This window comes from Aulonocara stuartgranti (assembly GCF_965226115.1).
Source record: "Aulonocara stuartgranti genome assembly, chromosome: 1".
In the NCBI taxonomy this organism is placed as follows: domain Eukaryota; kingdom Metazoa; phylum Chordata; class Actinopteri; order Cichliformes; family Cichlidae; genus Aulonocara; species Aulonocara stuartgranti.
In genome coordinates this window covers 16,738,580-16,766,246 of record NC_138939.1, presented here as the reverse complement: position 1 = coordinate 16,766,246, position 27,667 = coordinate 16,738,580, and the positions used below count along the sequence as shown (strand labels likewise).

At 39.2% G+C, this 27,667-nt stretch overlaps 2 protein-coding genes and 1 long non-coding RNA gene across 8 annotated transcripts in view; 1 reads left to right on the top strand and 2 right to left on the bottom strand.

Annotated features, from left to right (window-relative positions):
* The window catches only part of spon1a (spondin 1a), a 95,531-nt gene extending 95,432 nt beyond the window's left edge, over positions 1–99 (bottom strand). Inside the window, exon 1 of one of the 2 annotated variants that reach the window (XM_082541802.1) lies at positions 31–99. The gene's annotated coding sequence lies outside the window, so the exon portion shown is untranslated. The remainder of the gene's footprint in view (positions 1–30) is intronic. The other variant, XM_082541801.1, reaches the window with a different exon arrangement.
* The window catches only part of LOC309711606, a 47,083-nt gene continuing 19,515 nt past the window's right edge, over positions 100–27,667 (top strand). The window contains exons 1-2 of the long non-coding RNA XR_014278037.1: positions 100–185; positions 20,538–20,655. This is a non-coding gene — a long non-coding RNA (uncharacterized lncRNA). The remainder of the gene's footprint in view (positions 186–20,537; positions 20,656–27,667) is intronic.
* The window catches only part of kiaa1549lb (KIAA1549-like b), a 59,325-nt gene continuing 44,535 nt past the window's right edge, over positions 12,878–27,667 (bottom strand). Inside the window, exons 13-23 of one of the 5 annotated variants that reach the window (XM_082541681.1) lie at positions 24,520–24,650; positions 23,486–23,610; positions 22,819–23,048; positions 21,214–21,346; positions 21,006–21,044; positions 18,138–18,506; positions 17,961–18,052; positions 17,495–17,643; positions 17,147–17,298; positions 16,307–16,381; positions 15,821–15,906 (exon numbers count right to left, since the gene is read on the bottom strand). In XM_082541681.1, the coding sequence (XP_082397807.1) occupies positions 16,352–16,381; positions 17,147–17,298; positions 17,495–17,643; positions 17,961–18,052; positions 18,138–18,506; positions 21,006–21,044; positions 21,214–21,346; positions 22,819–23,048; positions 23,486–23,610; positions 24,520–24,650 (1,450 nt within the window). In that variant the 3' untranslated portion in view covers positions 15,821–15,906; positions 16,307–16,351. Of the gene's footprint in view, positions 15,907–16,306; positions 16,382–17,146; positions 17,299–17,494; positions 17,644–17,960; positions 18,053–18,137; positions 18,507–21,005; positions 21,045–21,213; positions 21,347–22,818; positions 23,049–23,485; positions 23,611–24,519; positions 24,651–27,667 lie in introns of all 5 variants that reach the window. The other 4 variants (XM_082541679.1, XM_082541682.1, XM_082541680.1 and 1 more) reach the window with 4 other exon arrangements.

Genomic DNA, 27,667 nt, shown 5'->3' with positions numbered 1-27,667 from the left:
TCACAAAACTTGCAACACACCGTAACTCACCTCAGAACGTTAGCACGTCGGAGCAGTATGCATCACGTGATAGAGCGGCTGTGGCATGCCGGACCTGTCGGTGGTCTGGATAGCATGTGGAGCTTCGCTAGCAACCCGGCATTTCATCTCTGACAAAGTTACCCCGAGAGAAGTAAAGCAAGTGTGTAAGTCCATCTCTGAATGTTTGTAAAGCATTCCTGCGTTAAGCTTAACTAGCGACTGCCTCTCCTCTCCGGCTGCTACTTCAATCATGAAACTGCTTAATGATCAGCTGATCGGCTTTTCTGTTGCAAGTCCGTGTCTCTTGTTTGTTTTTGGCCCACTTTGCACCAGAAAGAGGAAACCAGCGGCTGAACAACAGCAGAACGTTTAAGCTTGATCAGCTGTTGTTAGAATTTATTTAATATTACTTTCTACTCCAGGATCTTTTTCTACGTAGCTGACGCTGGTAACTGTGCAGGGGCGGATCTAGCAAAGTTTAGCCAGGGGGGCCGATAGGGCATTAACAGGGAAAAGGGGGCACAAAGACATAATTTTCTTTCTTATTCTCATTTAAAATGTCGAGCTTTTAATTATTTAATATTTATCTGAATCTTACACCCAAAGTTTTAATCTGATGTAAAATGTATAGAAGTCCATTATTGTATATAGTAACTGTTAAGTCTAATATACCCTAGTAAGCTATAGTACTTTTTCCTCTGGGAAGGTACCATCTGTGCAGTCTGCAATTTTGTTGAAGAAAGATGTTGAATCTATTTAATATTTCTTGAAAAATAATTGATTTCTGTGCATTTTTTTTTCACACTGCATCAAATTAAGGTTGATTACGTCGATTAAGCATCATGAGGTGGAGCGTGAGGGGTGGTTCCCTATTTTTTATTTATTTATTTTTGTTGTTGCTGGGAGTTGGAACCCTATTAGTTAGGTTGCTTAATATTTATGCTAAGTACTCTTTAAAATACCAGAATAGGGAGGATGGTGCAGGTTTGAGTTTATTAGATTGATCAGTATTGCTGAACTATGAAATATTTTTTTTGCATACAGGTATAACAGAATAGCTTTAGTGTAGTTGTTGTTTTAAACTTGAGTATGAACTTATACAAAATGCAGCAAGATATTTAAAAAACAGTTTTGTTGATTAAAAAACATATCGGATTCATATCGGTATCGGCAGATATCCAAATTTATGATATCGGTATCGGTATCGGACATAAAAAAGTGGTATCGTGCCATCTCTAGACAAAACTGAACTTTAAACAAAAGGCAAGCCTTTATTATGGCTGAAACAAGGTGGCATGACAGCAGGGACAGCGGCTAAACTAAACTAGAGAAACTAAGACTCAACTACAAAGATTGTGAAGATTCTGACTGTGATGACATGGTGGCAGGTAACACAGATGACATGACAATGAACAAAAGGGAAACGGAGCACTTAAATACACATGTGAGGTGATCAGGAGAACTGGAGACACATGAGGACACAGCTGACTCGAATGAAACATGATGATAGCACAGGGGAGAGTAACACTGGATACGCTAACATATGAGACTTTCAAAGTAAAACAGGAAACATGACAGACACAGACTAGACACTGATCTAAAACTTGAGAACAAAACTCTTAACCAGAACAACATGGAAACTTAGGATTATAATGTTAAAAACAGGACAATTAAAGAATCAGAAAATAAACCATAATACATAAAAAACACCAAAATACAAGAAACTGAAAATACTGTGTCAAAATGACCCAAAACCATGACAATAGTGGGAAGCAGAGCCTTCGGCTTTCAGGCCCCTCTTCTGTGAAACCTCTACCAGAGGTTTCATCCTGTTAAAAGGGAGTTGTCACCAAAATGCTTGCACATAGGCGGTATTCTGACTGTTGGGTTTTTTCTGTTTTCTCTGTGTTATTGTAGGGTCCTTATCTGACAATATAAAGTGCCTTGAGGCAACTAGATCTAGGTGCTAAATAAATAAACCCAAATTGAATAAAATTAGAAATTCCACCCGCTGCTTTGGCATTTTGGTTCCATTTTTGTTATAATTTCAAGACTTGGTAAGGGCTGGCCTTTTTTTGTTGTCATACACACATAAAACCTTTTGTTTTATCATGACTTTAACCCACACACTAGCAAAGGCTCACAGTTGTAACCTTGTGTTTGGACCATATATGCAAAAAGACACTAGACCTTCTTTTTCATTTTTTGAAAGGTTTGTCCTATCTAGGCAATAGAGTATATGGAACCGATTTAAATAACTTAATCACCCTGTCAGCATGCACTTCACAGCGGCTGTGGCAATCAGCTGATAATGTTACTGCTCACACACTCTCAGCAGAGAGTCACTCATTTCCCATTCACTTCCCTGTGTGCGGTCACAAATCACACATGTGATTATGAATTATGCTGAAATTTGTTTATCCTTGTTATGTATATGAGTTAAAGTAATGCACAAATATTTGTAGTAACTCTCAGACATGATTTGGTGACTTCTGACTGTAGGTGCAGCATGTAAAGGACTTGAAATTTCCAGAGTAAAAAAAATGTAAATATTCTAATTACCATCACGTTAGGGAACCCAATAAGCCTCTAAAAATCAAACCACGGCAAGGATGCACAAACAATAACAGTTCAAAAGAGAGGCCTCTTTTATCATCACTCTACACAAAGCAATTAACTGTTGGGTCATACACAATAAACATAGTAAAGAACAAACGTGACAGCCTCTGTTGAAGTACTGCAATTAATTATTTTCATTATCTGTTGACTTGGTGGTTATTTTGCAATCATTCAGTTAATGCCAATCACAACTTTGCAGAGCCAATAAGGCCTTTAAATGTGTCATTTTGATTGGCAAAGGAAAGCAATTAATCAGCTATTTTGAGGCATTGTATTGGTTTTTCCTCAAGAAATAAAATGATAAAACCTTTTTGTTAAATGGCAAATATTATGCTAACTAGGCACTGATTTGGAACTGATTTTAAAAGGAAAACAGCAGAATTGATCTGAACTCATTCAAACAAGTTAATTGTGAAAGTTTTAGAATAATAATTATTTACTTTTAATACAAGAATGCAATATCTAGATTACTCTTGTTCTTTTGGCTCATCACTTTACAGGTTGCCAAAACAAGAAGATGGTACAGTATGGTAGCAACCTGTTCTGTCACATCAACCCTCTGCATGTCCTCATTTACTACATCGTAAATCTTCTCTGTGGTCTTCATTCTTTTCTCCTCCCAGGCTGCTCACTGACACCTTATCACATGCATGTCTTTTCTACATCCACAATGACGCAGTGCCACTCCTGACACTCACTATACTTCTACATCAGCACTCTCAAAGTAAATATCACATCTGTAGTACTCTTTCGCAACATGAAACTATACTGCTGTTCACCAATTGTCACTTCTCTTCTTAACCCAGCTTCAACAGTCTGTCATTTTCATGGTGTGGCTCATCAGCTTTATCCCTTTTTGCTACAGCTCTGCACATCACCCATTTTATGAAAATCAGTACCAGCCATCTTTCCTTTGCTTTCCTCAGGCATCCTCTCACTCTCCAGAACTGTGTTAAACAACCTGTTCAAAAAATCTACACCTCATACATGAACAACTATGTCATTTGGACCAACCGCCTTTTTGCTTTTCTTCTTTAGCTGGCCTCACTTCCCCTGTAGAGAAATGGTAAAGATATTTTGTTCCTATATAATCTGTAGAAATCTGCAAAAATAAACTTTTTGTCTTGAAAAATTTTTTTTTAATGTTTAGGTTGCAACAGTAAAAGTAATCATAAAACTAAAACTGGCCACATCATGACATTTCTAGCTGGGAATATTGCAAAGAAAGCAGCACACAAGTGAGAAGGATAAAAGACAGAAGGAGGTCCATTGAAGAGGACTGGAAACGGAAGGAGCAAATGCATAAGAAGTGGCAAGTGAGGGCCAGGCAGCTAAATTCTGCTGACTACTCAGGTTTCAAACAGCTGGGTAGGGGAGCTCAGCACTCTTTAACATATGGTATCACTGAGCAATTAATCTACAGAGGGAAAGTATGGAAGGACAACAGAGAGAGGTAAAAAGAACTGGCAGAAGGGGTCAAGAAAGTGAGAAATCAGCAGAAAAGATTTGAGGAAGAAAGAAGGCTGCTTACAGTAACACCCATTAATTTCCCAGAAGACAGGTGCAGGGGATATTAATCCAAATAAGAGAGGTAAGCTTTGCCAGTTTTCAGCTCATGCTACAGCCAAAGCTCTGCATATTCCACCCAGCCAAAGGCTTTTAGATGTTTCCCATTACAACCGAGACAGGGCTGGATTTTAATGGCCAAGTTGCGAAGGAGGAACCAGCCTGTTACTCACTACTAAGTGGCTTCCAACCCAGTTCAACATTAAGTATAAAGACTTTTGATGGTTTTTCCTCATAAATACTTGGAAAGACATACAGGGGCAACACTTTTTTTCTGGTGTGAAACAGTAACAAACTTAAAAGCAGTGAATATTTAGCTGCTAAGCACCTACGTCTGAGTTCTTTCCTTAAGTGTGAGTGGAAAACTTGACATTTTTCTTTAATAGGACACATTCTTGTTATTATAGTCACTTGAGCCACTTGCCAGAAAAATTTAATGAAACCCTTAATATGAGCACAGAGCTTATTTCTTTAAGAGCACAACACATCAAAGTGAATAAATATAGCCTGACTGTCTTCACTTGTTTAACACTTAACTTATTGTATTTCATTCACCGAAATATCCATGAATTGGATAAATACAAGCATGAACTACAGAGAGGAACACAAAGACAAGCATTGCACTAACTACTGAGCACTTACAAGACTTTTCCTGTTCCTATTTCAAGAGATTGCTGTGTTGTCATGAAGCACAATGAAGCTATATTAGCTGCTATAGCCTCAAACTGATGTGTAAACAATGATGTGTAAGTTTGAGGTGATTTTTTAAAGTTATCGAGTTTGTTTTCTATGTTATTCGTTATTTATTGCTAGTTTGAGTTTCTAATTGCTGTTTTAGTTTATGTATTGAAAGTCTACTATTTCATATATACTATTAATACTAGTTTTTCTAACATTAAGTATTTTGTTCCTGTCTTATCTATATTCTAGTAATGAGTCTTAGTCCAATGCTGGTTTCTTAGTTCTACATTTTGGCAAATCCAACACTGAACCAGTTTCACGAAACTTAGCAAGCAGTTTGCTAACTGTAGCATGGGAGATGGGTGGTCTCGTAGGGTGTCTTGCATTGAAATCTGCTGCAATGACTGAACGCAGTCATTGCAGCAGATTTCTGGTTGAACGCACCAGATATCAACACAATTTCGATCCACTCCTCACGTGTTAACCTCTTCGACATGTCAATGGCTGTGAACAAAGAGAAACTTGTAAATAACTCATGAAAGAGTAAAGTTACGTTGAAACCAAGCACACCATTGTTTTTCTTGTGACATTACCAATAAGTTTGATGTGTCACATGGCCCTCTTTCTATTGAAAAGTTGTATCCAAGATGGCCGACTTCTAAATGGCCACCATGGTCACCACCCATCTTGATGAGTTTGCCCCCTCACATATACTAATGTGCCACAAACAGGACTTTAATATCACCAACCATTCTAACTTTGCTAGTTTTGAAGTCCAGTTATTGGAGATGACTGCTTCCACGACCACTTTATGTGTGTTGGTCTATTGACCGCCAAAATATAACAAGTGTTTTATTTCGGACTTTCCCAACTTCTTGGGTTCCGTTCTTTTTAAATATGATTCCATTCTTATTCTTAGTGATTTTAACATACACATCTGTTGTAAGAATGACCTGCTTGCTAAAGACTTTCTTGCTTTAATGGACTCTTTTAACCTCCTTTAATGGGTAAATGAACCAACCCACGTTAAAGGCCATATTTTGGACTTGGTCTTTACGTATGGCCTGGATATTTGTATTAAGGATATAAATGACGCTGGGATTTCAGATCATTTTCTAATTTCCTTTGATATTGGCTTATCTGCCGCTGGACTGCAGCCTGGAGCACTTTCTCGTCCGCTACGCGTACTCAGCTCTGAAGCTGTGTCAAAGTTTGCTGTGTCTTTTTTAGATTTGGCGCCTATAATTCCTGACTGCTGCTCAGTTCGCTCATCTGATGGTTATGCTGATACTTTGCTATCATTATTTTCATCTATCTCTGATTTGGCTGTACCTGACGACTGTTCTCTCTGTTCGGTTGATGGTTGTGCTAATATCCTGTTATCTGTTTGTTCTTTTATTCTTGATTCTGTTGCTCCCATCAAAATGAAGCGCCCTAGAGCCTACTCTCGTTGCTGGCTAAATGATACTACACGTGCCTTATGACGTGTCTGTCGCCGTGATGAGAGGAGGTGGAAAAAAGATAAACTTCAGGTTTCTTATGATATGTTATGGACCAGCCGCTCACAGTTTCAAACTGCTGCTAGAATGGCTAAGGCATCTTTTCTTTCCAAAGTCATTTTGGCTAATGGTCACAACCCTCGTATGCTATTTAAAAATTTTAATTCTGTTGTTAATCCCTGTCCTGATATGCCTTTACTGTATTCACAAGCTCTTTGTGAGCGTTTTCAAATTCTTTTTTTAGATAAGGTTTCATCCCTTAAGCTTTCCTCTTCGTCTGCCTCTTATCCTGTCTTTTCCTCTGAGTGTAATTCAACTTTTCATCAATTTGAGCCCGTGTCGCTTTCGACTCTGAAGCAGCTGGTTGATCAACTGAAAAACACCAATGCTGTGTTTGATATTCTCCCATCACGCATTGTTAAGGGCTGTTTTGATGTAATTGGACCGAGCATTCTATTCTTAATGAATTTTTCTCTACTCTCTGGATGTGTCCCACTGGCCTTTAAGCATGCTGTAGTCCAGCCTATTCTGAAAAAAAAAGAATCTTGATTGTTATGATCTTTTGAACTATCGACCAATCTCTAAGCTTCCGTTTCATTCCAAGATCCTGGAGCGACTAGTTCTTTCTCAGCTTCAGGCATACTTAGACGCGAACAACATTGCAGAGAAATTTCAGTCTGCCTTTAAGCCACGGCACAGCACTGAAACGGCCTTGCTTAGAGTTCTCAATGACCTATTTGTAAGCACTGACTCTGGACGCTCTGTGATCCTGGTTTTTTTGGACCTTTCCTCTGCTATTGATCATAACATTCTTCTACTAAGACTTGAGCATACTGTGGGTATAAGAGGCACTGCCCTCAACTGGTTTAAATCTTATCTTGCTGACAGGTCTTTTTCGGTTAATTTGGGCAACTTCTCATCTTCCTCGGTACCTGTACACTGTGGTGTGCCTCAAGGATCTGTATTAGGCCCTATTCTCTTTTCGCTATATCTGCTCCCTCTTGGAGCAATTTTTGAGAAGTCTAATTTTGCCTTTCATTGCTATGCTGATGATATACAGATTTATTTTGAGATTACTGACGATCTTGCTATGTCTTTTCACTATTTTCGTGAATGCATGCGTGAGGTTAAAGGTTGGTTCAAGAGTAATTCACTTGTCCTGAATGAAAAGAAAACGGAGATCGTGGTGTTTGATAGTAAAATCCCCCGTGACCAACTGTGTGCTGCTCTGATGCCTTTTGCTAGCTCTCCTTCTGATTATGCCAGTAATTTGGGCATACTACTGGATAGCTCGCTTAAATTTGACAAGCAAGTGTCTGCTGTTGTGAGGTCTAGTTTTAATCAGCTGCGCCTCATTTCTGAGGCTAAGCGCTATATTCCACACATTGACCTGGAAAAACTCATTCATGCATTCGTGACTTCCAGGTTGGACAACTGCAACTCTCTTTACATTGGCCTTTCCTCCACCCTTCTCGTTAGATTGCAGACTGTCCAGAATGCGGCGGCACGCCTTTTGACAGGTAGCAGGAAGTTTTCTTCCATCACTCCTGTTCTTGCTGGCTTGCACTGGCTTCCAATTAAATACCGTATTCAATTTAAAATATTACTTTTCACCTACAAAACCATTAATAATTTGGCGCCGAGCTACCTCAATGAGCTTCTCAGGTTACACACTCCTGTCAGAGCACTTAGATCTGCTACCCAAATTCTTCTGGAGCAACCTCGTTCTCGGCTGAAGTCTCGCGGTGACCGCGCATTTGCTGTAGCTGCCCCGGTCTTATGGAACAACCTTCCTGCTGCTATTCGGGCGTCTGACTCTATGCCACTGTTTAAATCACGGCTGAAGACTTATTTGTTTAATCTTGCCTTTCCACCTAGTTAACACTTGGTGTGCGTTGGTACATTTTTATCTGTTATGCTTGTGTACTACTTTTATATCTTACGATTGTCAAGGTTTTTATAATTGATACGTGCCAGGTCCTTTCTCTTTTCCCTCCCATCTCCCTTTTCCTATTTTATTTTTGTCAAGCACCTTGGTTTTTTAGTGTGCTTTATAAATAAAGTTTATTATTATTATTATTATTATTATTATTCCCATGTTATTACGGTGTATCCATATAAATGGCCCACCCTGTATATTATTAGTAACTGTATTAGTCTATGTTGCTGTGTTCGCTTGTCCCTGATTTCTTATTCAGTAATTTTCTTCAGGTCTTTGTTAGTGTCCTTTAGCTATTGCCTGTTTTATCTTGAAGGTTTGTTTTCTTTTGTGTTTAATTTTAGTTTTACTTCCTGTCTTCTCCCTCCTTTGTGATTCTGTGCTTCTCCCTGATTGCTTTCCCCGGTTGTTTTTCTGCCCTCACTTGTGTCTCTTTCTCTAATTAGTGCTCTGTATATACATCCTCCAGTGTCTCCCACATCTAGTTTATCTGTTAGGTTCCTCTAGCTGACCTATGTCACTGTGCATCTTGTGTTTTTACCTTTTGGACTTTGTTAATGCGCAAATCTCATCATCAGCCTTGATTAAACAGATTGCTCTTGTTTGTTACTCCTTTGTGTCCTGCATCTGGGTCCTCTCCTAATCACTATCTCTGGCAGATAATAGAGAAGTTGGTGGAAAAATAAATGTCAACTTGAACTAATTTGCTTGAAATACCTTTATTAGTTGATCAGTTTAACCAGACAAATATTTAGATTTCTTATAATTTATTTAATAAGGTTAATAACATTTTGATTTTCAAATGGTCACACAAGTAATAAAATACACAAATCTCAATCATATAAATGTAACAGCAACTGCAATACATTATTATCATATGATTTGTCTGTTAAGTATCTTTGACAGCCCCTAGAGTAGCGTACTGCAAAAACACTAAATATGAAATGGCAGCCTGAATCACACCACACACAACCACTGTACTGAAAACCCTAAAGGTTTGTCTATTTAAAGCTCAACTGCCCTGACACAGAAAAAGTTGTATTGCTTTATTTACTGTACGCGCATGATTCATGCAAACTGAAGCATATGCTGCAGAGGCACGACAGGCACTAAGATAATTTTAACGTTCTATTCCACCGTGTAGTTCAGAGGCGCCTCAGTTAATGAGACTCAGTCTGTCTGGTTCTGAGTCTGACTTTCAATCCACCACCCACTGAGTTCACATATTAAAATTATACCACTGGGGAAGAGTTCAGTCAGTGGAAAACAATGTGTCATTTTCATCCATATCAAATGATATGGATACAAGAAGAAAATCAGAATCAGAATACTTTATTGATCTGATTGTTATCTTTGGGGATATCCGTTGTCATTAGGTAATTTAAGGGCGAAGTGATGTATCATTTGCCTCATCGGGACCTCCTGACGCATACTAATACCAAAACAGTTACACTTCATTTCACAAATTCTCTCTGCTCCCAGCAATACCTCAGTCAGAATTCAGTTTACGAGTTAAAAGTGCAAACATAGTTGTGAATATCAATGTGAGAAAATGTCACTTGTGGTATCACAGGAAATTTGTTAAGTTACTTTCAAGTTTGTTTTCCACCCTTGACCGGTCCTTGTACTGATCATTATCAAATCTCTGTGCTGATGTCTTCTCAGAAGTCTGCATTATAATTACTTTAAGCAGCCTTTATTAGAGATAATGGACCTTCAGAGTTCGATCACATTTAATTACAACTGACAAATTAGGCTCTAACTATATCTACACTCTACCTGGGAAAAAGAATATCAAATACAAGAACGACTGCTTCCATGCGTTGTGCATTTCATTGAATTAAACGAGGATTCGGGGAAATAGATAAGAGTTAGTCAGGAGAGGGGACACAAAAGCAGAGGTGTGGATATGAGGCCTAAAAAATTGTGCAGCAACATCAAAGCATGGTGATGGACAAAAGCATCTGAACCGTACAGATTTGGTATTCTCATTAAAATCTACCAAAAGTTTTAAGTCTCCCCACTTTTCTTCAAACCTTAATGTGTATTTGGATGTGTATGTGTATTTGCATTGATAACTAATATATGCAGTATATATGGACACAAACTGGACATGTTATGACACAGAGCTGACTTTAGAATGTGTCATATGAATGATGATGGTGGTCTAACTTCTAACGAATACATATACATCTTTCATGGGGCTAACAGGATTGAACTGTGCATTTGGAAACCACAGCAGCTGCAAGGTTTCACATCACACTGGTTTAAGTTGAATTATGGTTTAGTCCCTGGTTTTTCTTATGTCACAAATCAAGATTGCATTTACAAGTCACAAACAAAATTCCCACTCTCAGCAGATTCATCTGAAACAACCTTCTGCTATTTGATCCTGAACATACTTCAATCTGCACAACAAAGGTGAACAAAAAGACGTCACTTTGATTTTTGAGTGAAGGAGACTCTGATGTTTATGGCAACAACAGGCAAGAAACATCTCAGTCTTGTATATTCCCGTCTGTGCATCTATTCTTGAGCAGATTGCATTACTAAAAAAAGATTTAAATGCAACTTGATACATGATAAAATTTCGTTTACTTTTGGTTCATTCTACTTAATTGTATCGTATAATCCAGTTTTGTATAATTTTCCTGATACTGTGTCCATCTCATGTAACATTTTGTGCATATTACCAGTGCAGCTCTCTCTTTATGCAAGTAAAGGCGATTTAGATGTGTTCTGACTTGGAAGCCTATTTACCATTTCCAGTTTGTTTGCATGGCACTAGGGAGAGCCCTAGTGGTAAAATACTGAACTACAGATTTAATGCATTATTTTTGTACACACACACACACACACACACACACACACACACACACACACACACATACATACAAAAGGCAACAGTGCCTGGCGCTCATGCTGGTACACAAAACATGACGATAATAAAATATGACATACATAAGTATTTTTGTCAATAAGGTCATATGAACAGAAGCACTGTATTATAGTGAATTAACACAAGTCATTTGACCTTGAAACAAGAATATGCTAGCTCTTTAGTTATGTTAAATTTATGTTAAAGTTCAGAGAAATTTCTGTAAAAGTCTGTAATTGTTTTTTAAATATTTCATCTCAGATTCTTCTGTTCTGTTTTGGGACCCGCACCTGAAAGCATCTCTGTGGTAGAATGTATATTAGGCTACATTGCCAGAAGTGCTTGTTAATATTTCTGATTTTAGAAAAGCAAAATGACTTTAACTCCATTCCCTACAGCTGCTGTAAATATAGCCAACAAAGACATACACCTGAGTCTCTAGGTAATTTTACTTCATTTTTTCAACAAGAAAGGGATGGTTATAGGCAGGGCTGCACACAAGTGGTCCGCAGGAGCGCATTCGGGGTCAAAATAAAAGACGCGCACCAGATAAGAAGTTGGAACGCGCGTTTGCGTACAGTATGATTATGACTGTTATTAGTACTGAAGGAAAATAAAGCTACATTCAATCCGCCCTGCCAGTGATATGATTCACTGCAGCTCAACTGTCAAAAATGGTATGTGTGCAAAGTCAAACACTATATGTGAGTAGAGTAAATTTGAGTATGCTCACCTGTCAACATGACAGAATAGTTTTTGCTGCACTGGTACCTGTCACAGCTGTAGCACTTTCAGTGGCATCAAAATGGCACTTTGGGTCTTAGCTCATATAATCTCTAGCTACTCTGATGGGTGTTGAGCTTGCTGCAAACTTCTGCAGTAGTGTTAGAAATGACACTTTTATTCATGGACCTGAACTGGCAGGTAACACAAACAAGAATATGCTTGCTCCACAGTTTGCTGATGTGTTACAGAACCGAGTCAGGTCAAAGAAGTCTTTGACAAGAGACAGCTTTCTATATTATAAGACACATTACTTTTTAAATATTTGCTTGAGTTTATGCAAGTTAAGGCCTGTTGAAGCTTTCAATTGTTGCAGGTGAATTCACCTATAGTAATATGCCAAGTGTGCCCCAGAACCCTGCTCATATACTATGTATCTCTACTAAAGTCATGCTGCCATACAACAGGGGTTTCCAACTCCAGGCCTCAAGGGCCGGTGTCCTGCAGGTTTTAGATCTCACCCTGGGTCAACACACTTGAATCAAACGATTAGTTCATTACCAGGCCTCTGGAGAACTTCAAGACATGCTGATGAGGTAATTTAGCCATTTAAATCAGCTGTGTTAGCTTACGGAGCTTATTTCTTCTACGGTATTCAAAAATAAGCAACTTACTTACAGGAGAGATATATTTCCTGGCAATATGGCAATCATGGATGTGGCTGTCATGCTATTTGAGCCCAAAAACTTTTAAAATGAAAGAAAGCTTCAATTTTGTAATCAGTTGCGTAGTGCTGCCTCTGGTGGCTGCACACAGCAAAAGCTGTTGGCTCACAACCATGCAGTCTATGAAAACAAGTTACTTTACACATTTATAACCATCTGTTGTTTTTCTGAATTACCATCAACCACGTCTGTGTCTCCATGTTAGCATGTCTTACGGAACATGTAGTAAATTAGGATACCAAGATAACAACTACACACATGGTTACACAATAAGTTGCTCTGACCGCTTCGATAATGCTCGACAGGTAAACTGATTTTCGGGGTAAAAAACGATGGAGGGACTGATTTGCTCTCCAAATAAAACCTTTTATTCCATTTTAATCATCTGGGCTAAAACTTCTGTCCCTCTCAATCATTCTCTTCATCTCTCTGTCAGAGTAATATGAGAGGATCATTGAATCTAACAAGGTCAAACAGATGAAGAGAAATAAGAAACCAGCCTGGAAGAAAAAAAAACACTGATTTTTTTTTAATAGATTTAGTTCACTTTGCATTTAATTTTAGAGAATAAATACTCATCTTTTTTCAAATCAAATAATATCCTAAAACCCCTTTGTTTCATATCACTAAGTTTTCTCAGATATCCAGCATGAGAATGTGGAAAGGTCTTCACTTCTGGTACTCACAAAAATGGTTTCACTGTATTACCTACAGCTTTTAAGACACAAGTGCTTGTCTGAATAATCAGTAAAATTAATAAAAACAAGCAGACAGTTTGTGTTGAGTTTAGGACAGACAAGATTTCTTCATTACTACATACACATCAACAGGGATGAGTATAAAATAACAGTTACTGGAAAAGAAGGAGACTTTTTAAGTAATCATGAGGCAAAAAGGCTAAATTCATCCAGGATTGCTGAAAAAGCAATACTGCTCTATAAAAGGAAACAATGATTTGAAGGCATCTTCACTCTTTATGTCACCACTGACTGTTTACCCACAACAGCATTGATCAGAATATAATCAGCAAAGCATTCCACGTGAATATCAATAAAAGTAGGCAATCTATACCATCTCAGTGTGTATACAAATATATTGCAGCATCCCTGGTGTAGGCCTACATGCACTCATCTTCAGTCAGTCCCACTTTCAGTTCCCGTGCAAGCAATTATGCATGAAGAGTTCAAACTAACCTGCTAGAGCCTTTCATGCCACAGTGAAATATGAGGAAAGAATTCCTTCAATGGGAGTTTTAAACATTTGTTTTGGGGCCTAATATGGTGTCCTAACATGAGGCTGACAAAGTTCATAAAGATGGCTAAATTAAACCCATCCCATTAGAAAAGTCAGCAGGATTTCTTTTCATTTTTCTAGAGAATAATCGTGACCGCCTTTCTTCTTGTCCTTGCTAAAATAATTGTAATAAGTGTCCTTTATACTATTCAAGGCTTGGTCTTTTATTTAACCTGTAAATTTATATACTATATATCCTGTATTTACTGGGCCTGGATCACTATCATTAATACTCACATTTTAACTTTCAAGGTTGGCAGACATGTTTTATATTGTTATGTATGACCTGGCTTAGTTTCATTACATATGAAAACTTCCCAAAAAAATGAAGGTAATTGTCTTCTATAGCATGACTCCAGGGCACAATGATGATCCACAGTGATATGTTCATCTTGAACACTGTTTCTGAACCATGACACGATGGCTTGTGCGCTTAAACCTCTGAATGGGAGCGGTGATGCAGAACCTCATTATGTGTCAGTACTTTAAACAAACGTGGCATTTTATTCATTAAATGTGCTCATTGAGACCATCGAGATGCTTTAGGGGCAGTAAACAAGCATATACTCACTATCTTTATAGTTGAACTTCACAAGAAACGATGCCGATACTACTAGAAGTTAAGAGACTGGATTTTGTTTAAGGATTTGAAATTGTAGAGTAGGTGTGCTGAATCATCGGCAAATGATAAAGTATAAAAATCCAGCTGAGCATATAAATTTGACTTCAAAGTTGTTCATTTGGGTTTGCAAAAGCCAAAGTGTTTGTGTTTTCGACATTAAAAAAGCCAAACATATGGTTAAGTATTTGACAACAGTAATATACTATAATAACCACCTATTACTGTTCAAAGGAAAGGTCTCTTAATGCTAACCAAGTGAATTTACTTTTTGAACACCCAACAAATACTGCAGTCATGAATGATTCTCTCACTTTGCATACACGGAGATATACAGTTCATCAGTCACATCATCATGGATGCATCGTCATGTTAACTTGGGTTAAACTGAAAACACAAATACCCATTCACTGTATTTAAACCATTTCTTAATTTAAAGAAACTAGTTTAAACTAAATAAAGAAAAACAATATTAGTCCACCAAAGATAACAAGCATTTGTTGTTATTGGTGTTATTATGTGATCTGCAAACAAACATTAAAAAGCGATGCACTGGTTTGATATTGTATGGATTCGGATATTAGCAGATATTGATCGAGCCCATCTTGTTCAAGCTAACGTTCTATAAAAGGAGATTAGATACACAATGTCCTTATACTGTACATGCTCATATACACTGTGGTTTATACTTACCCATCTGACAGGAAGAATTTGGTCCTCTCAGTACAGACAATAACGCTACGGGGTTGTCTCTTCTCAATTAACTCTGATTACCAAAAAAATTGAGATCATGGGAAAAAAAGACATTTTCCATATTTAGCGTCTCCTATTGACATATCTACAGAGAGATGTGTGTACTTACTTTGGACATCATCAACAGAGGATGGCAATAATCTTTTGTTCATTTCCCTAAAGTCAGGAGCTAAAAAAAACATCAATGGTGTATGAAAAGAAATCAATAAGTGGATCATCAGTGGATAAAGAACATCAGTCTGTTATAGAGTACAAACATCAAAAATCTGTCCATAGGAATGCCACCACTGTGTGCATGTCCTGCACACATGGGAGCAGAATCAAACCTAGAACTCAAACATGTCATTCTGCTTCTTCGCTAGCTTTGCCACCTCCTGTCGGATCGCTTGCACAAGTGCAGAGGTGGAGAGGCTGCTCAGGGGCATACTGTCCATGTCCTTCAGCACCTGGGGTAGACTTTGCTGGGATGATGTGCTTGGGGCAGGTGGTGGCTGCTCCAGTGTCTGGTTATACTGCAGAGGCAGCCTGGTGGGGCTCCCCTGTGGGTAGCGAGGATGAGGAAAAGCCTCTACGTACCCAGGCAGGGGCACCTGAAAAACAAGATGAACAGGACATCAGAAATACAGAAACATCATTACTACTGCCCACTAAAGATGACTTTGTTAGAAGACAGAATATTCGTTAGTTTTCCATCTTGCTGAGTGAACAGTTTCTCTTGAACCACTAATTTAAAAGAATGGGTGATAACGCAAAATATACAAAAAATGGACCAACGTAACAAGGAAAGTAATGAGTGTGGAGCTCTACAAAAATATTAAACTAAGATGCAACTTGATTCAAACATTGCTTCGAACAAAAATCTACTCTTGCATGAAGACACAAATTTTAAGTGTCAGCATTACACACCACAAAACTAAAAAAAAAAAAGGGAAAAAAAGCAAACAGTAAATTTTTTAAAAAGGTGTTCATTTAAGAAATGTGCTCAACTACCCCAGTGTTTTGTTGTGTCCACTCAACGCCAGCCATAAATTCAGTTCAGCAAATGGTTTCTAAATGACACTGGTTCTGCAAAAAGACACTGCATGAATGCATTTGGTTGAAACAGGCAAAGAGACAAGAAAAAAAAAAAGACAAAAAACATTTCATACAAACAGGGAGAGTGCAGGGAGGGAGGGACACATAGGCCACACGGGTTGCAATAACACATCTAACAAGACAAATGGAGCCTTTCCAATTGTAATGAAAAACAAAGAACATTTAGGACTGTGCTTAACAGCTACTAAGTTAAGTGAGTTCCAGTCATCTTCAAAGTTAAAGACTGGGCAGAAAATGTGTTTTGGATCAATGTCAGTTCCATAATGAGACAAAGGACAAAAAAATGTTTAATGGGGAGGGGTATCCCAACTACGCGACTTTTTATTATTAATTCATGTCAGTTCAGTACCACGCTTTATGGCTCTTTGGGCTTGAATTGAACTTATGGAGAAGCATTTTAATATTATCTAATATATTTTATCATAGTAATAGTGTGTTTCAGGAAACTGTATGAAAATAAGAGAAAACAAAAAAAACAACCTTACATGTATGTTATGTTTGTAGCCATTCTCTAACCTGTTCAGAGTCTTGACTTATTCTTAATCCTTCAAGAAATTCATTTGGAGGAGTTTATTTTAAAGATCTAATTATTAGTCCAAGGATCTCTTGGAGCTATGGGACAACAGCTTAAGCCGGACTGTCCTGTTTAATTCCGACATCTGGTAACGACATTCTACCGCTGTACATTAATTATTCTGCAGTCTCGGGTGCTTCGGGCAAAATGAGCTTCCTTACAGAATCTGCCCACTGTGGCGGCACATCCTCGGGTTCAGGTGGATAAGACATCCAAGAGGGACTGTGGTAGGAGGTGGGCGGTGTGGACACAAAGTATTCTGAGTAACCGGGCCTCGTGGCTGGGATGGCATAGACAGCCGTGATTGGGTTTCCTGTGAAAAATAGAGAAGAGAGAGTGGCACTGACTCATTTCATTTGTGGGTTCATAGATTTCAGCTTTTCACCTCAAGCATTTTAATTTGTCCAAATATTTTTCCATTCTTGACAAAGTAATGTTGGCATTTAAGCACACTGGAACACACTGTGGGTTGCTTTTAAAATGCAAAGTCATCTCCTTGTTATGCTTACCTGAGTAGTTGGACACAGGCTGCTCTGCAGTGATAGATGGAAGTGCTGCTCTAGTGGTTGGCCCATATGGGTTGTTGTCATGTTGACTCTGCATTTCAGCGACAGATGTCTCTAAGCTCCTTCCCTTAGGCCCCAAGTCAGAAGTGGAACTAAGTTGGACAGAGATTGGAGAGGCAATAAACAAAGACATGCTGCAATACTACACCACTAGATGGCAGACACATGCTGAGTGAAAAAGTGGGCACCTTATTAACATTCTTCCCATCTCTCAATGCACTGCTCCAATATTAAAATTTACACAAGCCCTAAAATCGCGCTGGCCACAGTACATCACCCAGTGACTATCTAGTCCCTGAATATGCATTTAAATATGAATAAATGTTGAATATCTTATGGGTTTTGGGAAATACAGGCAGCAGTATGACGGTCTGTCTGCAGCTGTGCTCGTGTATATCTTCAGCATTACCGTCTTAGAGAAGTCCCAGGAGGGGGCCCAGTGCGAGGTGGTAAAGGGGGAGGAGAACCCATGGCCTCAGGAAGCTGGGTGAAGCGAAAGGCCTTAAACAGATTGTGAAAGCCATTTAGGGTTAACGTTTCTTTATTACAGGTATTAGAGAGCACAAGTGATTCTCAGCCAACTTACTGGTTCAGGCAGGCTACACTGATACATATCTGTACCATAAGATGGCACCCACTGGAGGCCTCCCTGTCCAGAGCTCATTGTACCCGGTGCACTGGTCACCACATCTGCATAAGGGAGGGGAGGCGGCGCAGGGTTGTAGTGGTTTGGTTGGTGGTGGTGGGAGTGCCTTCCAGATGTGGACTGCCCCCCTGAAGCCAGACTGAAAGCCTCCTCTAGCAGCAGGTGCATCTGCTGTCGCACTTCATCAATCGACGGTTGCGAGCTGAGAGTGGATGTCTCTGAGTGGCCTTTCAAGCCCCGTCCATACATGTATCCCCGCGGTCCCATGATACGATCAACATTTGTCTCCTCAATCAACTCTGGCTCAGTCTGAAAATATTACCGTAGGGAAACTATTGTGAACTGAGACTAAACATACTTTTGCAAAGTCTGACAACTTGTACATTTGGTAGAAAAGCCTATATTTATCCGTTTCATTTTCTTAAATAACAACAACAACAACAAAACAAGCAACATACAAACAAGACTGATGAGATATGCAATTTTGGCACAAGTTTAACCCTCTGAGGCCTAAGAAATTATCTGTGGTGACCCAAACCCTAATCTCAGGTTGACAGTTAAGATTTTAGCAATCAAGTCACAAAGAAATGATCATTCCAACTGAGACACATCAAAGCCTATTTTTTTCTCAAAATACAGGGTTATGATTAGAGCTTAGGCTAGGGTTAGGGTTGTCACCAGTGATGACTTTAGCCCTCAGAGAATAAAAGCATCAGTTTCACGGTAGCTTTATGCTGATGGTTTGTGGAAAGCATGCTTTGACTTTCAAATTTTTGTGATACTTTTAAACGTAGCCTTTCCACACTGAATTGTCCGGATGCTAACAGATACAAATCCTGTAATGTATTTTGTAACTCTGTCACTTGGTTGCAAACAAAGTGCTGACTGAGCTAGAAGAGGCTGTTTAACATACACTTGAGTGTACTAGATTAATTTGCTGTAATAGTTTAATCCAACGTTGTTATGAGTTTGGTTACAGTAAGCTTAGGAGAAGGGCCACTGATACTTTATACATAACCACTGTCCTCTCAACTCTATGTATTCCACTCCCAGACTTAATCTCCTCCATCTTTTCTTACTTTCTCTTTAGCCACATGAAATCAGTCCTCATACTTAGTGATAAATTAATATGAGTTGAGGCTGTCCTACTTCCTGTGCGACTACAGACTAGTCATGGGAGACCTAGTGTGGTGCACCTCATAAATCAGCCCCTCTTGCAACACAGAACATCAGAGAAATATATCTGCAATGATGGAGCCTGCAGCTACACGAGGCCCTCTGTAATGTACAGGGCCAGGAGTTCTGAGAAAGGATCTTGTAATTTGTACTGGCCATTGTGCCATGTTTCTAACAGAGCCGAAAGGTTGGTAACAAAGACTTCAACACACTGTTTTGCTTGCGATACCAGCTAGTCATCTCAAACACCTGATCTATTTAAACTGGAAGCAAAAAGCTGCCAGACCAGATTTGAACCTGCAACAGAAGACAAAGCAACAGAATTGCATAAAACAGTAAGATTCAACATAGGCGCCCAAACTACAGCTATAAGAGCCAGTAGACCCTTTTATTTTTCTCCCATGAAAAGTCAGATGGCTGTCAGGTCAGTGGAAGTTCAGAGAAATATTTCCAGCACTGGCTCAGAATGAAAGCCCTCTTTAGGAATGGTCTGCCTGATTGCTCTTAGAAGCTCCCATGCCTGTGTTTGGTCTTCATGACAGAAAAAAGCCATACACAGAACCATAATGGACCAATAAAACAGTAGGGACATAAACCAGTCTTCCTGAGATGCATTATATATCAAAACGACAGGACCCAATAAATCTTAGCTCTTAATTATAAATGAACCACTTTTCTACCTTCAGCAGGCTGGGGCACACTTGAAACCACACCTGAGTTGAATATAACTCATTTCTAGCTCTGTTGCTGCATAGAGAATAAGGCTGAACTCCAGCAGGGATTGATTTTGATCTTTTAATTCAGTGCAAATAGGCAACCTTTTCTTTAATTACTATTAAAATGAATGAGAAACACGGGCACCGTTGAAGAGTAATACATCAGAAAAGTAAAAGTCACTTGTGCAGTCTTCTACACACAGGTTGCAAATTACCTCGTATTAATACATTTAATAAATACCAGCATTTGTTTCAGTGTTGCTAAAATGCTTTGTTAAATAAGTTTACACATAAATATCTTCCTCTGTCTTTAAGCAGGCTTTTACAAATGCTATACTCCCACATGATATGATCTCTTAATGCAATTCAGTGTAAAATGGCTGCGCAGAAACGCCTTTTAATGTGTTCTAACACATCCCTATGTCTAACTGAAGCCTTTCTCTTACAGGAAAGCTGCGTTCTCAGCTCTGGAAATACTCTGTTTGGTTCAGGTGAGGGTGCTGCCTGGGTAGAGCTTGCAGGAGGCAAGACACACGGCGTCCACTCACCCGATGTAAATTCTCCAGGTAATTACCTATTGTATTCTCTGACTGAGTCAGACATGCGCTTCTCGCATACAGCTCTGCGGGATAATGTCGAGAAAGGTTCAGGGCTGCAGTGCCAAATGTGAAAAACTGCTTTAGTCTTGTCAAGCTGCTCTTCCCCCATTTGCTGGTAGTCTGTACAAAATTTCCTCTTGTCTTAAGTGTCCCTCTACAGCTGCACAGCAGCTTAACAATGTCTACAGAAATACGAAGGGGAAAATTTGCACTAAAATTAGCTGGAAATTTGAAAGACATGCATTCTGTTTGCCCAACACAGACAGATGAACCCTCATTATAGTTTTAGCTGAACTGTGGAAATATCTTTTACTCACAATGAAGCCTGTGGATTTTAATTCCCCATCAGAGGATCGCTTCACAGGCAGCAAGGACAAGAGTAACAAAAAGAGTTAAAATTACCAAATCTTTAATAAACTGGTGCATATTTTTTAAAATAGACTTGAACCTGTGTAGAGTTATCTTTTAACTGCTAGCTGGATGATCTAGTTGGGCAGACAGGGTCGGTGTTGAAATATAACTCACATCATAGCCGCTGTTGCGGATGCCTCTCCTGGGTCTCTCTCTCATTACAAGCAGGTCCATCTCTGTTCCTCCGGGGCTCGGACTGCTTAAGCTTTGTCTGCTTCGATAGGCCGCCTGCCCTACCTGCGAGTGCCTGCCAATTAGAGTAAAGAGTGGATTCAGTGCAAATCAAATCTGGTTTTGTTATTAACTTAAAACATTTACTCTTTCAGTTTTAATTTCCCCGCAGTGGCAAGTAGTGATGGGTGAAGGAAGACAATAAACCTTACAGTTTTTATTGAGCCAGACATTATGAACAGGGCGAGGAAAAGTATACATGCTACCTGAAATGTTAACAGAGGGATGAGATGTGATATGTTAGAAAATCCCAAGAATATCAAAGAAAAGTTCTGGGACAGATTTCAAATAATTGTTTGAAAGATTTATTTTTTTCAAAGTAAAATGGTCATCAAGTGAACACACAAACCCACTTTCTGGTTTGAACATTGCTGCTTAGCAGATGAGTGTGAGTTATTCTGATGTCTAAATGTAAAGTACAAGTACTACACTGTCATGATCCTGGGCCATGTGGGCCCAGTATTCTTAGTTTTCATGTATTTTTGTATTTTGTTCTTTATTTAGGCCATGCTTCCTGGGTTGATCTGTTACGTTGTTCCTTATGTGTTTTCCCTTCGTGACTCTTACCCCCTGTGTGCCCCTCTGTGTATTTATGAGCCCTCGTCTCTCTTTGTGTTTTATTCTATGTTTTCCCCAGCCCGTTATGTCTGCGTTCTCCCCGTGCTCTCTCTCCTCCTGTTTGAACCTCTGTGTACTTCCTGCTTTACTTTGCCCATCTCCCATCAGTGTTACGTTCACTCCTGCCGTGTCTTGTTATGATTATCAGTGTCACCTGTGTTCCCCGTGTGCATCCACTTCCCCTGATCATCCCTCATGTGTATTTAGTCTCTGTGTTTCATACAGTCTGTGTCGCGTCGTCTGTGTTCCCACCCTCCGTGTTTCCATGCCTGGTCTGTTGTCTTCCAAGCCATAGCCTCACCATAGTTTGTTCTCAGTTTAGGTTTTTGTTTAGCCACGCCATCCCTGCTGTATTTGCACACCTTGTTTTCAGCCATATTAAAGGCTCGCCTTTTGTTAAAACTCACTCCCGTCTGCTCACTTGTGTACGCACCTGGGTCCATTACACGCATTCTCCACTCGGTCCGTCACAGCGGACCGTGACACTACACATGTTTTTGTGCATCTGTGTGGTTGAAACAGGACAGAACCAGCATAGTGGTCCATCCAAAACCCTGAATTATCTCCATTAGGGAAGCTCTGAATTTGGATCAGTCTAATCAGAAAGGCCTAATGGGACTCCCACTACCTACTATGGCATAAATGGATAATAACAGTATTAGAGGAGGCACTTTCACTTATAGAGGTAAGCTAATTAGGCACAGCAGGGGTGAGCAGAGATTGCTAGCAGTCCATGATTAAAAGTCCAATCAACCAATATGAAGAACATGATACATGTGGTGGGTCAAACTTGTAAGCAAGAATGGATCTTTCTTTGTGTTGACAGTCAGTAAAATCTTGTTTCCAGCTGCTTCCCTACTCTCCCCTCACCTTCTGTGAGACTTGACATAAGTAGAACCTCGCTCATCATCAGGCTCCAGCGGTCTTCCATGCTCATCGGCAGCCCTCTCATGACCGTGTCGCTGTCTCTGTGCCACAGCCCGGCCACTGCTGCTGCCATTGGTGGACGGGAAATCATAATAGCCCTTCCTTTTAGCCTTCAGCCTCAGCTTGTTCCTGTAGTGTTCAATGTCTGACTTCTGCTTCAGTGCCAAGTTCACCTGCAGAGAGGGTAGGCCACAGGATGTAGCAGAACAGAGGACAATCAGAACAAATGCAGACATGAGGTTATTCTGTATGCAGTTACAGGTTTGTCTTAGAAGGCAGGTGTGAATAGAAAATGAACCCTTATTAAAAATTCATTATGTTGCTTCAGTATTACAACTGACATGAAAAATAAATTAAAACCCAAGAATAAATTATTGAACTATCCACTTCCAGGTTCTTCTTTAGACTCACTGTAAGTTGATGTTGATTAAAAATGTGCTTATTTGTGGGTAGCACACAGAAAGATGTGACCTTGTGCCAACTTTTTCCTGGCGATTTTAAACTTAAGAGAGAAGTATGCAAGGACAGAATTCTATGTCTTCCAGCTTATATGACACTTTTTTTTTGTTCAAAAAGTATCCAACTGAGAGGATGTGTGCATTTGCATCACCTCTCCATTGACAATAGCCGAGTCCTGGCTGCGGTCAGAGGATGCCGGATGTGAGTAGTTGGTCTGTGCTGCCACTGGCTTTATGGAGATAAGCTGCAGGGAGCCAGAGGAGGTGTCATATGGATCTGAAGAACAGAGAAGGAGTTCACTCACAAAGAGACTACAAATACCTCTAATCATTACATTGTCAGTCAAAGAGGAATAAACGGTCACACTCTCTCTTTGTCTGTCTGTCTGATAACCACCCCCGCCTGCCCACCCAAGGGCTCCTGTCACCTCTTGACACTTGGGATTATGTCAAACATCAGTTGTCTGTGTCAGCAAACGAGTTTTTGGATGGAGACAATAGATCACAAAGATAGATTTGACTTCCAAACTTGTGGCATTGCATCTCTGTGATAAATGAAGAAAAACTGACTTTGCACTTTAGTTCCTCGTTCAGCATCAGACAAACTAGATTCAGTCCTAGCTTTCCCTTAACTCAGCTGATGAATTATTCAAAACTAAGCATTAAGAATATCATAATCGAGCACCCCTGATCTAATTTAAAGAGTATTAGATTAATTTCACTCACATCCACCACATATAGAACATTTAGCTTCAGTGGACGAGAATAGAAGAGCAAATAATTCAACATCTAAATGGATTTCGCATAAACTGCACAGAATGCTCAAAGAGCACGAGAAGGCTGACTTCACATGGTCGTTTGGCTTTTTTTTATGTTTTGCATTAATACATGTGTTCAAGCATGTGTTTGTGTCAGTGTGTCACAGCATCTGCTAGTCTGACACGGTGTATTATTCCAGCAGACTCTCTGTTTCATGTAATATTGATCAGATCTATCTATGCTTATTGCTGAAGAGGTACCTACTTTAGAATGTAAAAATAGCCGCAGTAGAAATGTAGTAGACATCCCTCCTATGCAAGTGTTTTGCATAGGAGAGAATGGAAAAACATCTGTCATACACCTGACCTCGTCCGCAAAGGAGCTATAGAGCAAATTATTTGTATTTGCATCAGCGTGTAACTCTCACCGTCCCTCTTGCGAGTCTCCTCCTTTGTCAGTTTCTGCTGTGCTGTGATTTTCGACACCGTCAGGCCCCTGCCGGAATTGGGCTTCTCTGATTCGTTGCTGATGACGGAACCATCCTCACTTGGCAACTTGCTGCAAGTAACCATAGCAACAAGAAAGGCGGTGAGCTCTCAGGAAGCTGGGCTCAGAGCCAGGTTATGTCATCCCTCGCTTTAACAACCTCACCTTCCTCTCTCGCTCACTCAAGCCTTTGTCCTGTTACCACAATGTGCTATTACTGTATTTTTTTTTTTTTTGCATAGCAAAAAAAGGATAAAAAAGATGTGTGCTCATGTTAAAATCATCACCAAATGCTGCCTGCTCTTAGTATATCAGTGAAATCAACAGTATTCAATCAAGTATGTTCATTTTGTTCACTGAGACTCATTCGTTTTGCAGTAAAATGAAAGCAAACGATAGAAAAATCATCTTACTGACAAAAAACTTTACTACCATTATTATATTTGAAACATGTAATAACAAAATAATCATCTAATTCTCTTGCTAAAAAAAAATTGGCAATATGAAGGATTTTTGGACATTTATCTTCCCGTTTTGTGTCTGTACTACATATGCAGTGTCGATGTATGTGCAAAGTACACGTCAGATTATTTCCAGAGTGAAGCAAGGCTGGACAAACAATTGCTTCATCCAAACTGTTGTTTTTACTCGCTTCAAACGCCGTACTCTACTTGGAATTAGAGCCGATCAAGCCTCGGCTCAAAAGACCACGAGGCTGACAGTGACATCAAAGCACTATGGTCTATCCCCTAATTGTCTGCCTAAAATTGATAACAGCAAAGAAAGACAGTGGAACAGTGGCTACCCTCCCCGTGCTCTAACTGAGGCAGTGCTGCAGAGCTAGCCCCACTCTATAGTCTGAGGCTGCATAGAAACATATAAAAATTTATAGAGGTGGACAGATTGTGGTTACCCTGTCGGTGTGAGAGAGTTTTAGGTTTAAGGCTATTAGAGATACACTATACACGGATGCACATAATCATGTAATAAAATTAAAATAAAATTAAATGACATGATTTTAGATGTTGACAAAAAAAACGTTTTGGTTTTTACAAGCTATGTGTATTAGTTGATGCATGATAACAATTTTTTGAAATGCAACAGTGTGGCATTTTACCCCCTTTAATCTAAGTTTAAAGTATATCTAATATTCCACTCTCTTGTTATACTGAATGGAAAGTCAATCAGAAAATAGCTCATCCGGCTCATGATCAATCACAATTGACAGGTTAATATAATAGATGAAGTACAGAAGAATGTTATGTTGCTTCTTGTCATTCGTTGGCTGAATTACACAAACTAATGACATCTAAAATCCACGGAGGTTCACAAACAGTTATATCTGCAAAAACTTAAGTAGCAATTCTTGTAAAAGTGGAAAAAGCACCAGTGAAATTACAAATATGACCATAACCTTGGGAAGTTTCGGTGAAGCCCCATTAGCAGATCATTGTGTACAAACTTCACTAAAATCTAACCAATACTTGAATTGTGGCATTGCAGAAGAGATAATCGAGCTAACAGACCATCGATGGATGCTTCGATATCCCATAAGCCATTCTTTTGGATGAGCTAAATTAACAGGATGGCAAAGTAAGTCAAACCACAGTATTCCTTGTCTATCGGTTTACATTATTGATGTGTCTATATTTATGAAAAAGCTAAAACTAAAGGTTATTTTTTGACGTTACCAAACAGTAAACAAAAATGAACAACCTTGAGCTCTCTGGATAAGTGACACTTGGGAAAAATCTTGAAGCACATGCTTCCTGTATTTTGGCACCATAGTAATAATAATAGCAGGATTTTAATTAATACTGGCAGTTTTACGTCTGCCTAATCAAATTTAGAAATTGGAGAGTATAATAGTCTTATAAAAATGAGTCACTGACACTGATGTTATTGGAACTGTTTTTAAAACCAATTAGTGTGATGGCCTTGCGTCAATAGTTGCTGTTTGGCCTGCTTTCTGCTTCCTCCTTTTTATTTCTGATACAAATCCCTGACTCTGTTTTCGCACTCACAGACTGAATTCACGTGATCAGGAGTCTGTATAAGCTTCTTTTCTCTGACCGTGGTTCTCTCTCCTCCCACCTTGAAGGCTGGTGCCTTTTAGCCACCCAGCAAGATTTACATTTGCTATGATTTGATTGATTTTCAGCTATTCTCCTGGGTGGCCACCTTCATTTGTTCGTTTGGTTTATATTTGTTGAGCTGCTATTAATAAATGCTGACATGGCTGAAATTGCTTCAGCATGGCTCGCCCTTCTTTGTTGTATTCTGAACCGACCAGGCAAAACACTACCAAATTTGCAACAGAAATGAATGAATGAAAAAAAAAAATGCTACAAGAATTCCAAACTAACCTCTACAGCAAATGTTCTGTGCTCTGAAAACTTGGAGCCAGGCTTTGTTTTATAACAGATGAAGCGAGGACAGACCGCAGGGTGGAAAAAGGTAAATCATAGGCTTGGTACGTCTTAGGATAAGTGCATATAGCTGGTTAAAAACCAGGAAAATCTACTTAATGATGACATATGAAGACTTTAATAGCTTTTTGTTATTCATTAGTATCTTGATGAATAACAAATTAAAAACTTTTGCTGCCTCAGGAGTGTTTAAAATCATTACAGCAGGACCACTAGTCCATAGATTCCCTTTTCTATTACATAAATTTTGTTCGATATCATTATCTTGCATGGCCTTGAAATATTATGCCCTTTTGCATTCCCTGATTAAATAATTTAGCATGATTTAACATGGCAATTAATTACCGAGTCAGCGCGACTGACTGTCAGATGGGGGAAAAGGTCAATTTCACCTGCCCATGCAGAGAACTCTGCTTATAGCTGCCTATCGCTCAGCACTGGAGTAAAATGAGGACAGAGTATAGGACAGGAAAATGTATGTTTTATCATCCTGCCTTTCTTTATATAATTCAGGCACTTTGCACATGAGTAGTGATCTCGTGTGATAACACATATATTGTAAAAAAAAAATCAATTAAATTATTTATCTAGGAAACACGTAAAACTCAAAATCCAACCCTTCACAAATTTTCATCTGGCCCACCTTTTAGTTTATGTACA